Consider the following 15,495-nt stretch of genomic DNA (forward strand, 5'->3'; position numbering starts at 1 on the left):
ATGTATTTCTCATTTTTTGTGTAGTAGGGTCCGTCGAAAGCACGAAACATGGGTACTCCTTGGATGAGGAATTATTTTTTGCATCCAACAAGTATTCCCATTTGAAGTTTATGTAAAACCTTAAAGAGATAAGTTGAAAATATGAGTTGAAAAAGTATTTTTATTATTTAATTATTTTTTAATCTTTTTGCTTTTTAACTCCAAAAGTGGTGAATCATCCCCATGGTTGACACCATTGTATTGAATCTTATTGGTTCTTAAAAAGTTTATTTTGGTTGTACAATTTTCTTAGTAGGCACATTTTAGACCTCAAAATTCCCATAATGTTTTATTTTTAAAGATTTAAAAAATGTTTTTTTCTCAATTATCTAATTTTGTTTTATTTGATTTCTTTTAAGTTTTAAAAATAATTCTTAAATTATGTTTTTTCTAGAAATATGTATTTTTTTCAATTTTATATATATATATATATATATATATGTATATGTATTTTTTTCAATTATATATATATATATATACATACATACATACATACATACATACATACATACATACATACATACATACACATATATATATATATATATATATATATATATATATATATAGTTTTAATCTTTCATTTTTTTTTAATATTTGACTTTTTTTTAACATTTGCAGGAAATTCTTCATCCTCCCCTTCATCAATGGTGGTCTCATAATCCTTGGGATTAGGACTAGGGGGCAACTTTGAATTTCTATTTAGTGGAAATTCTTCATCCTCCCCTTCGTTAGTGGTGCTCTCATAATCCTTAGGATTAGGACTAAGTGGAAACTTTGAATCTCTATTTATTGGAAATTAGTCATCCTCCCTCTCCCCTTCCTCAGTGGTGCTCTCACAATCCCTGGGATTAGGACTATGTGGAAACTTTGAATTTGGAAATCCTTCATCCCCCCAAACACCAGTGGTGCTCTCATAATCTTTAGGATTATGACTAAGTGGAAAATTTGACTCTTTACTTACTAGAAATTCATCATCCTACCCTTCATCAGTGGTGCTCTCATGATCCTTAGGATTAGTTCTAAGTGGAATAATTGACTCTCTTTTCATAGGAAATTCTTTCTGCTACCCTTCATCAATGTTTCCCTTATCATCCTTAGGATTAAGTCCAAGTGGAAATTTTTTCTCTCTATTCATAGTGAAAGAATTTCCGTTATATTCATCAAAATGAATCGAGTTGTTGCATGACGAAGATGTCGATGCTAGAGAAAGTAAAACTTCACTATTAGAAGAATCCATGAGCTTTAACCAAAAGATGTCAAATGATACAAATGCACTCTCTCCCAATGACAATTTATAGCTTAGAGTTTGAAAATTTTCTCTAAAGTTTCTCGCCAAAAAATTTCGCTGAAAATTTTCCCTCCAAAGTTCCCCCTAAAACATTTTGCCTAAAAGTTTTCCTCCAAAAACTTTGTTTAAAACATTTCCCTCCAAAATTTTCGTCTAAAATTTACTTGAAAAGATATTACTAAAATTTTGGTCTTAAAAAAAATTCACCCTACTTCCTATTCAAAATATCAACATAAATTTTTGTTTAATGCATTCCTTGAAAATTAAAATAATTTTTCTATTTAAATTATTTTACATTGACTACTTAACTAAATTAACTTTTATAATTAATATTTTATTTTTTATTCCACACTTAATAAGAGTTAATCTAAACCTATAATATTAACAATATATTAACTTTTTAATTTTAATTTTAATCCCACATTCGAGAAACTCTAAGCAATCCCACAATCTTCACTACTTGGTTGGGGGGGATCTCAATTCCTTCATGAAAAAAAAAAAACTATTCCATGTCAAAAAAATAAATCCATTTATTGCTTTTGTATTTCAAGCAACTGGCTCATCAAGTACATTCAAAATTATTCCTAAACGAAGGAATTCATGAGAAATAAATAAAACAAATTTTACATTACATGTTAAAGATATTGAAGGGATGATTGTACACATATCTATCTATATTGTGATATGATTAACTTTGGTGGACCATATGAGGTGATGGGCATAGTACGAGACGTATGTTTGGTGCCGAATGTGGACACTATCTACGTTCTTGTAAAATTGCCCAAGCCACATGAAACTATTAGATATCGTCTCCCAAAGGTCAAGTATGACACATATGAAGAATCTACACTATTGTATGATGAAATCACATCCAACATTTCAAATAACATTGTAAGTGTGTTTATTTATATTTATGTGTTATGCATTATTGTAAGGATCACTATTTTTTTATAAGTGATTGATCATTGACATATTGTATTTTGTTTGATAGGATTTTTCTAAGAGTCTTTCAATGATGTTGGAGGGTATTTATTTTCTAAAGCCAAATTTTATGAATGTGATCAACAGTTTCCATACAGAGACACAATAAGAAAGGAGAAGGAAGCAAAAAGAAATAATCCATGACACTACAATACTACATATAGGGGATCATCAAAGAATCCCTAAGGTGGTTCAATTTAGCAAAGCTAAACATGTTGTTTTTGTAGATGTCAACTAAAGCTAAAAATTATGTTACCATTACTGAGGAGGAGATTAGAACTATTTTTCAAAAGGAGAAAAGAAATAAAACACCAGAAAGAAAAATGGTCATGAATGTCTCTCTTCTAGTTGATGAAGAAGAGATTGTTTATATAGAAGATATATTAACCAGTAAGAAGAAGTCAAAATTTGGTCAATCTGCTAAAATCATGGGCAAAAATGAACATCAAAGTGAAATTTCTAAAGGAAGCAAAGAAATCATAACAATGGGTGTTGATTTAGAGTATGGCTTTATTAAAACAAAACAAAATGTCATTCGAGATCACTTGATGAATAATAAATTAATTATTGGTGACAAAACATTTTAGCTCAATGTCAGCTAATTATATAGGCCAGATGAAGGACAATCTCAATATAATATTAGAAAGTCACATCACCTACATGTCCATAATTTGAAAATATTTTTCAGGTACAATCCATGTGCACATGTGGTGGATTATGTGTTTCTTGTTGATCCAAATTATGTTCCCAACAAAGAGCCATTTAATAGGACATGTTGTTTTGAATACAAATATTATGTAATTGGAGGGAACCATTCAGCATAGATCAAAAGACAATTGATCGAGGAATATCCCAATAACTTTCTTTTCAAAACAGTGAAATGCATCATTTATGTCGGTTTGACAAGAACAAATGAAAATTCATTGGCATTACATCATAATGAAGATAATGAGTATAGAATGCTTATGAATTTCATCCAAAGGGTCAAATTTATGCATGATGAATTTGAACATAGTTACAATCAAATGAAAAAATGACCTAGTACCCCTTTTTGTTTAGAGGGCTTAGTTTTTATACATTAAATTTTCTAATGACTTAAGTGTGGATATTCTTTTTAAATGTTGATGATTTTCATGTTAGTAATAAAACATAAAAATAAGAATAAAAAAGCATTAGCCTTCGATTTTGCTTCTGCAAGTTTTGGACTTAGCGGAGTTTTGATTTGGGAGTGCTACTATCCGAATCTGAGGTGTCAATATTAGATGCTGGAATAGGCACCACAGTACACTCAAAGGTCAGTTCTGCAATATGAGCAGAACATAGGTAGAATAGGTGGAATAGGAGTCACAGGGGAAGGAATGCTAAAAATAGAGTTGGATTTGATTCCATGTCAGGCCAGGAGGTAAATCCCCAATTGTAATTGTATTATTCATTCAGGTTGTTCATTATTATATACAAGAGGGAGTGATTGTTCAGTTCATCTCCCGATGACTCTCCATTTTCTCTATTATTTATTTATAGTTGTTCACCCAATCCCTATGATTAGGTGTCAACAAAGAGTAAAAAAACTTTGATAGTTCCTATGGAATATCTTCAAATTGTGCAAAATCTAATGAAGCAACAAGTTGATGAACATGGAACTGAAAGACAGTTAGAGGAGGGTGATTGGTTAATGAACATGGAAGTGAAAGACAATTATAGGAGGATTACTGGGTAATTTTGATACTACAAACTTAGAAGCAATCAACACTCAAGAAAAAAAATTGAATCATAAACTAGCTCCAGAATTTTACTTACAAGCAAACTGTATGCCCTAATTCCAATGTTTCCTTCTGCTATTGTGTAACCTTGTTAAATACATTAATGATGAGAGGTAACTCTTAAATCCTCTAATGAGATTGATATCCCGATATTGTACATTGGAAAAAATAATTTACTCATAGAAGTGTGCGTCTATTCTTGAAAGTGCTAAAAAATGCAAGTCCATCCTGAAAAGTATGTGTGTGGGGCTTGGTGCAGCATTGGTATACAACAATAGGATTGAGTGCATGTTTCCAAAAATGATTAGATGCAAAAAAAATAAAAAAATAAAAAAAAAATCTATGTACATAACTTTATTAAATGCAAAAGTGCATCTAAAATATTTGTTATAAAAGCTCATTCTCATTATACCACTATTCATTATACTACTATCCCATGATATAGTAGGGAATAAAAAGAACGTACGAATAATGCTAAAGAGTATTGCTAAAACAAAATAATATTACTTCAAAATAGTCTAAGGATTGAATAGAAAATCATAATAAAAAGAAAAAAATGTAGGATGAAGTAAATAAAATAAAAGTGATTTCTTAAAAATAGAATGTGATTTTCTCAAAAACTAAGAAACAAAGATAAAGAAAAATAAAATATAAATATCTATAATAAGCTATGTGTGTTGAAACAACGAAACATGGAAAATAAATATAAATATTTATAAAATGATATGTGTGTTGTTAAAGATAATCATATACAACATCTATCACAAAAAGAAAGAAATATACAACGAACTCTATTCTGAATTCTTTTCTCAGCCAATAAAAGAATTGTGAAACACTAAATCAAATTTGACATCCCTTCAAACATATGTCACTCTGAGGGATGGAAAATACAAATGGTAGTTTTGGGGACTTTTTGTGTAACCCACAATTACCCCCAACTCTTTTGTAGGCTCTAACTTCTTCCTTTACTCTTTGGAGACATGGAAACAAGTAGAGGCTCCAAAGATATTGAAATGTGACACATCAAGCTTCCTCCTCGAGAAATTCTACTATGGTGTGATCATGCCAATAATCCAATGAGGATCCTTATTCTGTAAATACACCATTGTGTTGCATGCTTCAACCCACAATTGTAGAGGTAGGATTTGGTCATGCAACAACACCTGTGCTACTGCCATAATGCTATGGTTCTTCATCTCAGCAACCCCATCCTATTGTGGGTTGTGGGGTGTTGTCAACACTCACCAAATTCCTTCTTTTGCACAAATTTTTTTAAACTCATTGAACATGTACTCACCTTCATTATCACTTCTAATATCCTTCACCTTCTTGCCCGTTTCATTCTCCACTAGTGCCTTGAACTCTAATAAATTAGAGAAAGTCTCATCCTTCTTCTACATGATGAAGACCCAACACTTTCCTAAGAAGTCATCAATAAATATGACAAAATTTGTGTCTAGCAGTGGAGGTTGTCGAGAAAGGTCCATACACATCAAAGTGGATCCTTTCAAGGACTACATGTTCTGTGATGTCACAATCATGGAAAGTGGCTTTTGTGTACTTTGCTAAGGTACACCCTTTGCATGTATCTTGTTGCTCTTGTGCTCCTTTGGGGGCCCTGTGGTAATCTGTTGCATGATCTTTAAAGTGCCATGATCAAAATGACCAAGTATTTTATGCCAAAATTCACTCACATCGTGACTCTACACCATCTCTGCCTTTGTGCTCAATGAAGCACAATCCTCCATATCTAGGTTGTAGAGGTTCTTCACATGAACCTCAATATTCTTCACCTATCATGTGGCTATGTGTCTCAGGAATTCCTTTCCTTTGTTGAAGATCACATTGTATCCACAGTCTTTGAAAACTGCAACAAATATAAGATTCTTCTTTAGACACAGAAAAACATCACATCCTTGAGACTGAGAGGATAGCCTCACTCACTCTAAAAGGTGACTACACCAATCCCAGTCACGATGTACCTTCCATGATATCCCATTTTGATGTCATTTGGAGATCCTTCTCCTCCAAATCATTGAAAAAATATTTGTCCCCCGTCATATGGAATGAGGCACCACTTTCAAGGTACCATACACTTCCCATCGTTGTGATGGTTGTGCATGCAATTAGAGTAAAATCAAGCTCAAATTGTGCAGCTAAAGCTTCACCTATTGCTCCTCTTGAGGTATTCTTATGTATCTTCTTATGTGGACACTTCGTGGAATAGTGCCCAAATTCATGAAAGTGAAAACACTTGATTCTGGACAAGTCTTTCTTCTTCCCCCCTGGCTAGATTCTGCTTTTGATTGGGATTTCTTCCCTTCCCCTTTATTTTCATTTCCATCCAAGGCAAAATTATCCTCATCCTTGGCATTGGATGAAGTCCTGTCTCTAGTAAAGCACCTTATTTCCTCCTATAGCAAATCAGACCATAAGAATTACCAATTTGATAGTTTCTTTGTCCCATTCACTGGATCTTGGTAGTTGTGCCAACTCTTGGGAAGGCTTAGAAGGGATAGGCCCACCAAATCATCCACTTCTATAGTAACAAAAATTTTACCAAGATATTCATGACATTGTGTGAAGCCGCTCAGGTATGGTGGAATGGTCTCATTCCTCTGCATCTTGATATTTCAAAGTTTGTCCTTGAGTGCCAAATTCTTATGGTCACTACTATTCTAGAACAAATCTATCAGTGCTTTCCACATTGCATGCAGAGTCTATCTCACACGGAGATTTGAGAAAATATGGTATCATACTCCCTCCAATATGATTCTCGTCACCTTGGCTACACACTTCTTCCATTATACTAGATCCTTAGCATCAGATGCTGCTGGTTTCAAAATATCATTATCAATGAATTCCTTCAACCGATTATCCTCCAGTACTACCTCCATGCGGTACTTCCAAGAAACATAATCTGAGCTTCCCTCAAGGGCATACTCGAGACTTAGTCCATTGAAAACCATATTGTCAGTCCTGAAGTAAACCTACAACATTGATCTTCAAATTTAAATCTCCTGCAATGACAAATTCAAAATATTTTCACCAGAGTGATTCCAGCTCTAATACCATGTAGAAATTAATGTGTAGATTCAATACTTCTCATGAATTTACTAAATCATAAGACTCGAAGCTACTCTACCTATTGGCGGAAGTTAATTCACCATATAGAACACAAATCATAGACATGCAAAAGGAAACATCAGACACATGCAGACATATTTATCTAGGGGAAAACAACTACTCAAAATTGCTTACTATCTATATTTCATTAATCACATAATAGAGATGAAATATGTATGCTTAATCAATCTTGAGCACACCCTGCATGTGTATAGTCTATGCCTTTGCCTGACTGACTGACCCTAACCAACATTTAGCCAATTTCAAGCCCCCCAAGGTCTTATTTCCTTGCGATATTTCCCTAGCAAATTGGCCCATATTATTTAGGAATTTCCACTATTGAATTGTGCAATTCCCTAGCGTCCTTCATGTGACTGCATGCATCACCTATACACATGGGAATATGCTACAACTCATAGTACACTGCCTTGGAATCTCCATCTCAACTAGGTAACTCAAATTCTCTACATGCAACAATTATTTTTGGTTGATTGATTCGATAACTGGTTGATCACTAAGTGTGGTTGAAGTTCCGCTTCCATAACTTGAGCTCCACTAGTTCTTATGATAGTTAGAACTAGTTAAACTGATAATAACTCAAATTAACTAAATTAGATTGTTGCAAATTAGCAATCAAACATATTGAACTGAACTCAAGCTTCCTCGACTGGAATTAAATTAGTTAATTGAGTGACAAGTGCCACGTCATCTTAGTTAACTACCTCCAAGATTTATGTGGAAATAGAAATTCGAATTTTCTCTAGTTTGACAGAGGCAAAGTCAAACTAAGATTTTCTTGCTACAGTTTCAACAGAAAGTGAATAACTATTCCCATTCTACACAAAAATGAATTAGAGGATTCTTTTATTATGAAATTTAAATCAAACCAGTGTTATTTTTTCCAATTAAATTTATTTATAGGAATTAAAAATGACCAGGATAGGTCATTTCAATAACCTTTGCAGAGAAGGAGACAAAAGATGGGACATCTTTGTCACAAAAATAATGAAATCTCCATTCACTCCATCTCTCTATCTCCATTTTTCTCGCATTCTTTCTCTCTCCCTTTGCCTGCCTCCCTCCCTCATTGTCTCTCTCCCTCTCTCCCCCGTCACTATTTCTCTCTATACATCTCCCTTCATCTCTCTTTATGTCTTTCTTCTTCCATCTCTCTCCTCAAACCATATATATCTCTATATCCCTATGTATTTCTTCTTTATCTGTCTCTCTTTATCTCTCCCCTCGAACTCTCTCTCTCCCTTTCTCATCCCTCAAACCCCATCTCTATATTTTGGGTCTAAGGCTTGAGATTCTTCGCCTAATCATGGTCAATGCCACCTTGGACACCTCAATTTTTTTTTGGGACCTACTGCATTAAATTATTCCATAAATAATTTCTAGGGTTCTATGAGACATAAGTACTAGTGAAAACCACTTAGTGGCATGGGATCTATAATCACAAGCCAAACACATCTCTAAGAGCCCATGTGTGGTTTTTCAAGGCATTCTTCTTGGCCTAGATGGATAAAAGCTTTGTTTGTGGTTGAAAGTCCATGTTTCCATCATAGCCATGTCCTGGGATAGAAAACCCATGTTTGAGCTAACATTATTATTCATAGGTTCCTAAATAATTTCTTTAGGGCTTAGGGCTAGGTTCCACACCTCCATCCATCCCCCCAACCCCAAAACAATTTTCATGGCACTATGACCCAAATCTATTACTAAAAACCTTCTAGAGGACTCCATACTTTCTCTTAAAGGAAAAGCATCCCACAAAAAGGTCCAATTGGTGGTTCAAAACCCCATTCCCGTCCCTTTACTTTTAGAAGCTATCTTTATGGTTTGAAAATTCAGTTTCCTCCCTCAACCATGGCTAAGGCTACTTGGGATGAATCATAACTTTCATCATGACTTATGCATGCCTTCTTCCCTATATCATTTCTAGGGTTGTGGGACATGTAGCTACTACTCAATACCACCTTGCATTGAAAATCACATGGTCGGTTCAATAATTAATTAATGGTTGATGATTAAAGATACTAACCATAAATATACATCAATGAATAAATAATTTTGTAATGTGATTTAATAAATTTTTATTATTTTTTAAATTTAAAAAATATGAAACTAATATATTTTAAATAATAATATTTACTAAAATGGTTAGGTTTAATTTTATTCAAACTGAAAATAGTTAAAAGACAAAATATAGTAATACATATAGTTAATAAATCAATAATTTGGTAGATAAATTACAATAAATATAGAGAGAGTTATTCATATTGCAAGTTTTTAATAAATAAACAAAATATAGTTTATTGTAAAAATTAATAAATACCCGTTAAAAATATTGTTACCTAAATTTATGTCAATAAAGAAATCAACATTTATTACTCAATAAAATCAATTTTTTAGAAAGTCCTGATTTAATGGAAAGAAAGTCATATTTTCTTTTATGGTCGGCTCATTCGTAATAAAAACTTGAAGCACCAAAGGGCACGTATAAATACATTGAAGTTTCACATTTTTAATATATATATCTGTGTGGACAATTGCAATCTGATATATATGTGATATCGTGTTGAGTTTCATTGACACATGATCTGAAATTGTTTAAACCACATGATCTGAGTAGTCAAGCTGTGGCGCCATGCACTAATTCCACCAAGAATAAGAGATTCGAAATTAAGAAATGGAATGTTGTTGCACTTTGGGCATGGGGTATTATGTGCTTCCAACCTTGTTGCGTTTATTTATTTATTCAAAACAGAGTCGTTTTACACCAGTCTTCGAACTGTCTCTCAGACAAGAATCCTTCTCACTAAAAATATCCAATTTAACTTGAATGATTTACAATTTTATTCTAAATCAGTTTGACTAAATTATATGAAATTTGAAAATAATATTATTATTTTTGTTTTTGTACATATAGATATAGAGTGTCAGGCAAATCAAGGAACTGAAACCACTGAAGAGTGCAGTGTTGCATGGAGTATATTATTATTATTATTTAGGTATGTACTCTAAACTTCCCTCTTGTGCAATTAATCTTTAGGGCTGCATTTTAGTAGAGTGAAATTATTTTGAAATGGAAACATGAATCTTTTTAAGGAAAACTATGGTTAGTTGTTTTTTTCTGTTCACTTTATCTTTGGTTGGACAATGAGAGAGGAAGTTTACTTTGAAGATTCATTTGAACTTTTATTTTACCCCTTACTATGTATATATTGTTGCAGATAATAGTGAGTGGGAATTCCAGAAATATGGACATTAGAGCTATGATCACTACTAGTTCCTTATTTTTCCTTTCTAAATTCATTTGTATAATGTTGTTGGTTTGTAAATCAAATATATAATTGGTTGGTTTGTTTGTTTTCATAATTTAAAGTTTTCTTCTTAATAATGTGACGTATTTTTGGAAAATGATTTATTATAAAAAACAATTTACAATGTAACATGCAGTATATTCACTAGCTTTGTTAAATTCATGTGTGCATGGGATATTCCATGTTTTTTATGAAATTATTTGTTTTCGTGAAACTGAGAAATCGCCTTGCATTTTATATTAATGTCTTATTCACTATTTCCTAGCATTTTATATTAATGTCTTATTCACTGTTTCTCTAGCTTCATTACATTGATGTGTGCATGGGGTATTCTTTTTCCTTGATATTCCATGTTTTTAAGGAGCTAGGGGCTCCAACATGATCCTGAGCTTCCTACACCAACATGTCTTTCTTGCTGGACCTCTTCCTCCCTTCTCGAGAAGGCTCTGTGTGAGTGGGTCCCTTAACTTAGCCTACTCTCTTCTTGTCCATGTGTGGCTACTCCACAACACCTTGTTGATCTGATTGAGGCTCCTCCTTTGGATCTAGAAGCTCTTCCTTTGGCAGAATGCTTAACTCTCACTCTAGAGAGCTTATCATGGTTTTCTCTTCGTCAAATCTCACATCCCTCCTCATAGAAGTCATCTTGAGCAAGGGAATCTACACCTAGTAAATATGATGGGTCTGTTAGGCGCCATAGAAGCCCACTATTGTTATTATTGTGCCCTTACATTATTATTGTTATGTCAGCTTTGATTAAATTATGACCCCATAGACTCCTATATATAAAAAGGAGGGCTTTTCATTTGTATCATCCAAGAATTATTCGTTTATGCAATTTAAAGGAGGTCGCTCCCTTGAAGAGGCTGAATTCTAAAGCGTTGATCTATCTTTTCTATCTTTTCGTTAGCTGGTTTCATAACATTTGGTATCAGAGCTTTAGATTCTAGGGTTTGTTGCTCCAAATAGGTCATCGTGGCATTTTTGTTATAACTTTTTTTTTGCGACGTTTCAGAAGTGAAAAAAAACTCATTTGAGATGAAATCGTAGTTAACCTTGGGTCCAAATTTCAAATATTTTTGCACTATATTTGCACAGATATGATATGAGAAAGTCGCTCTTTTTGTAGACTCATGATTTACATTCCAAATAGGTGACCTAGGGAAAATCATCATAACTTTCTGTCTGAGCATCGAATTGGAATTTTGTGGGAAGGTATAGAAAGAGGATGGACTGTAGTTTCTGATATATATTTTTCAAAGCCAAAGGTTGAAACAGTGACACGTGGCACGTTGTACAAGTTCGCTCTATTGATCTAGTCTATAATCACGTCAATGTGGGATATTTGGCATAACTCTTCCTTGGAGAATCGAATTTGGATCAGACTGGTGCTATTGGAAAAATGATGCATAGGGATACTACAGGTTGCAATTTCAAAATTGGAAGAACTGAAATTACAGAGTTATAGTCATTTCAAGATCGAGCTCCTGGAATCAAGAAAAGGCGATATGAGAAAGTTTGATGGCAAGGATCTGGTAAATTGGATATTTTAGATGGAGCAATATTTTGATCTACATGGTGTACCACTGTTACAAAAGGTATGGATTGCATCTTCATATTTAGAACTGGATCAATTTTTATGGTATAAAGGGCTTTGTTATCGTAAACAACTTGTTACGTGGTCAATTTTCATGGAGGAAATGATAGCACATTATGACGATACAAAGAGCAACACCTTCTTTAGAGCAACACCACAACAATTGGAAAGAGTAAAAGGTTTTTGTTACATAGTGGAAAGTAAAATTATGGCAACAAGGAAGTCTACACTTCACAACTATAAAGATGGAAGTGTTGTTTATGCTAGCCTTCCACAACCTACAAAGGTTACACCACAACAATTGGAAGAGAAAAGAGAAAAAGGGATTTGTTGCAATTGTGAAAGAAAATGCAGTAAAAGTCATAAATGTGCTGAGAAGAAAATATTTTACATAGAGTATGAAGAGGAGGAAGAAAAGGATCAAGAAACATCAAAAGAAGGGGATATACACTAGGACCCAACCCTAAAGAAAGAAGAAATGAATCAGACCATATCTTTTAAAGCATTGGAAAGAATTACCACTCAAACTCTCAAGATAGAAGGAAATATCAAGAAGAAAAAGGTGCAAGAAGTGAAATATCACATCGAGAAAGAAGAAATCAATCCAACCATATCTTGTAATTCATTGGTTCAAATTACCACTCCTCGAACAATCAAGATAGAAGGACATATGAAGAAGTGAAAGATCACATCGAGCATCAAGAAATGAATCCGACCATATCTTGTAAAAGATTGGAAAAAATTACCACTCCTCAAACTCTAAAGATAGAAGGACATATCAAGAAGAAAAAGGTTCATGCAGTGAAAGATCACATCGAGCATCAACAACAAGTTCTACAACTTTTAAAGGATAACACCACTTTGGTGCAAAATCGAATGAAGCAACAGGTAGATCAACATCATAGTGAAAATGTTTTGATGTAGGTGATTGGGTAATTTTACTGCTACATCTCAAGCAAGCTATTTATGAGAAGGAAATGTTGGCAATACTACATGCACTTAAGAAATGGCGACCTTACCAAATGGGAAGACACTTCAAGGTAAAAATGGATCATGATAGTCTTAAATACCTTTTAGAACAACTATTATTTTTAAAAAATAGAAAAAATGGGTCACAAATATGATGGGTTATGAGTTTGACATCATCTATAGAAAATGGAAGCAAAATTTTGTTGCATATGCACTCTCAAGAAAGGATGAGGATGATGAAGCATTGTTTTGTGTTATTTATATTATCCAACCAGATTGGATAAAAGAAGCAAGGGATGAATGGAAAAGGTATGAAGAAGTATGGCCGCTTATTCAAAAGTTGCAAAAGATCCCCTTCAAACAATATTGCTAGAAATTGAAGAGGAAGGAAAAATCATATTGGAACCTGGAATAGTCACAGAAACAAGAACCCAACAACAACAAAATCGATAAATTTCAGAGTATCTCATCAAGTGGAAGAACTTACCCACTGAAGATTCCACATGGGAGGACAAGAATTTTATACAGAAGCATCAAGAAATACTCAAGCATTGAGGACAACACTTTTTGAAGGAGAGTGGCATGTTACGCCCCTAATCAATGCAATGTGTGCATCCACCTCTAGCTCATAAATATTTTTAACCCAAACACCATTTCTTTTACTTGTCTAGCAATAACACGCTCTAGATAAGCCTTCCATTTTTTGAACATCAAATCATATCCTCTATCTTCCACAACAACTACATAAATTAATTTGTTTTTATTATATCAAATGAGACAATGATCAATTACAATGACAACTTCAATCATTGAATCTTAATCTGCACTACAATATTAATCTCCTACTTTTCCCACATGAACAAAACTTAGCTAAAATAGGCCTCCTCTGCACTTTAAAGACCCTATGAACACATCAATCTTATGCTCCTCTGGAATATCTTTTACCCTTCAATTTTTGGAACTCCTCAATGTGCTCCATTACTGAACCCTTTTGTTTGAGACTTATCAATTGGCTAAAAAAATTGTTGCTTTTTGTATCTTCATAATGTGCTATCAATTCTTCCGTAAAAATTGCCCAAGTGATAAATTGTTTACGAGAGCAAAGCCATTGATACCATACAAACTGATTTGGTTCCAAATATATAGTTTCCATATGTACCTTTTGTGTGTTTTGCACATTATTGAGATCAAATAACTGCTCCCTCTGTAATATCCATGTGGCAGGATCCTTGCCATCAAACTTCCTCATATCGATTTTTGGAATATGGTGAGTCTTCAATCCAACATTAGCATCTATGAACTCATGATTAACATTTCTTTTGTTCTCATCATGAGTATCCTTTAGTACCCTTTCACCCTTAGGGACCATTTCTTGTAGCAACTTATTCATATTTATCTTCAATTCGTCCATGTTTGTCTTCAAATCTATCTTCAAATCATCCATCTTAGCTTCCACGTCAATTATCTTAGCTTCTATGCCTTTCTTTAAACAGTCCATCTTAGCTTCTACACCTTTCTTTAGACCATCCATCTTAGCTTCTACATCTTTCTTTAAACCATCCATCTTAGATTCTGTTCCTTTTTGTGCAAGGGACAGTTGTTGCACTTGGTCTTGTAATTTTGATATATCATGTTGCATTTCTTCCTCTTCTTCATGAGTCATGCTAGAGCTTTCAGGCTCCTTACTAGGTGTTTGCATTTTCTTTCCTCGGGGCATTAGTTACCGATAATAATTCTCTACTATGCCCTTTGAATTCCTTCAAAATAAATTTTCAAACCGAGCTTAAGCAAAAATTTAAGAAAATCTACACACCTTTTTTCACTTTGTAGGAGCTCGCTATTGCCTCTGATGTATCTATGTACTTTCCAATCATCTACTTCTGAATTTGCAAGCTGTAGTAACCCTCTGTGTCCTCTTTCCAATGCCACAATTCTAACCCAAATTGGATTCTCGAAGGAAGAGTTATGTGAAATCTCCCAAAGTGACTTGCTTATAGACTAGTTCAGTAGAGCGAACTTGTACGAAGTGCCACGAGTCACTGTTTCGACCTTTGGATCTGAAACATGCATACAAGAAACTATAGTCCGTTCTATTTTTGTACCTTCTTATTCAATATGATCCCCAGAGAGAACGTTATGACGATTTTCCCTAGGTCACATGTTTTGAATGTAATTCAAGAGTCTGCAAAAAGACCAACTTCCTCAGATCATATCTCCGCAAATATCGAGCTAAAAGCTCTGAAATTCGCACCCAAGGTTCAACACGATTTCTTCTCAAATGGTTTTTTTGCGACTTCTGAAACGTCACAGAAAAAAGGTTATAGTGAAAATGCCACGATGACATGTTTGGAGCAGCGAAACCCTAGAATCCAAAGCTCTGATACCAAATGTTATGAAACTAGCTCA

The 15,495-nt window shown here is 33.7% G+C and overlaps 1 protein-coding gene across 1 annotated transcript in view; it reads left to right on the plus strand.

Annotated features, from left to right (window-relative positions):
* The first annotated feature begins 2,044 nt into the window (after window positions 1–2,044).
* Window positions 2,045–15,495, plus strand: part of LOC149203380 (uncharacterized) — a 40,937-nt gene continuing 27,486 nt past the window's right edge. The window contains exons 1-2 of the mRNA XM_089401853.1: window positions 2,045–2,154; window positions 9,833–9,918. Coding sequence (XP_089257979.1) covers window positions 2,045–2,154; window positions 9,833–9,918 — 196 coding nt within the window. The remainder of the gene's footprint in view (window positions 2,155–9,832; window positions 9,919–15,495) is intronic.

Source organism: Pinus tabuliformis, chromosome 2_1 (genome assembly GCF_031772625.1).
Source record: "Pinus tabuliformis cultivar Carrire ecotype Pingquan chromosome 2_1, CPIR1, whole genome shotgun sequence".
Taxonomy (NCBI): domain Eukaryota; kingdom Viridiplantae; phylum Streptophyta; class Pinopsida; order Pinales; family Pinaceae; genus Pinus; species Pinus tabuliformis.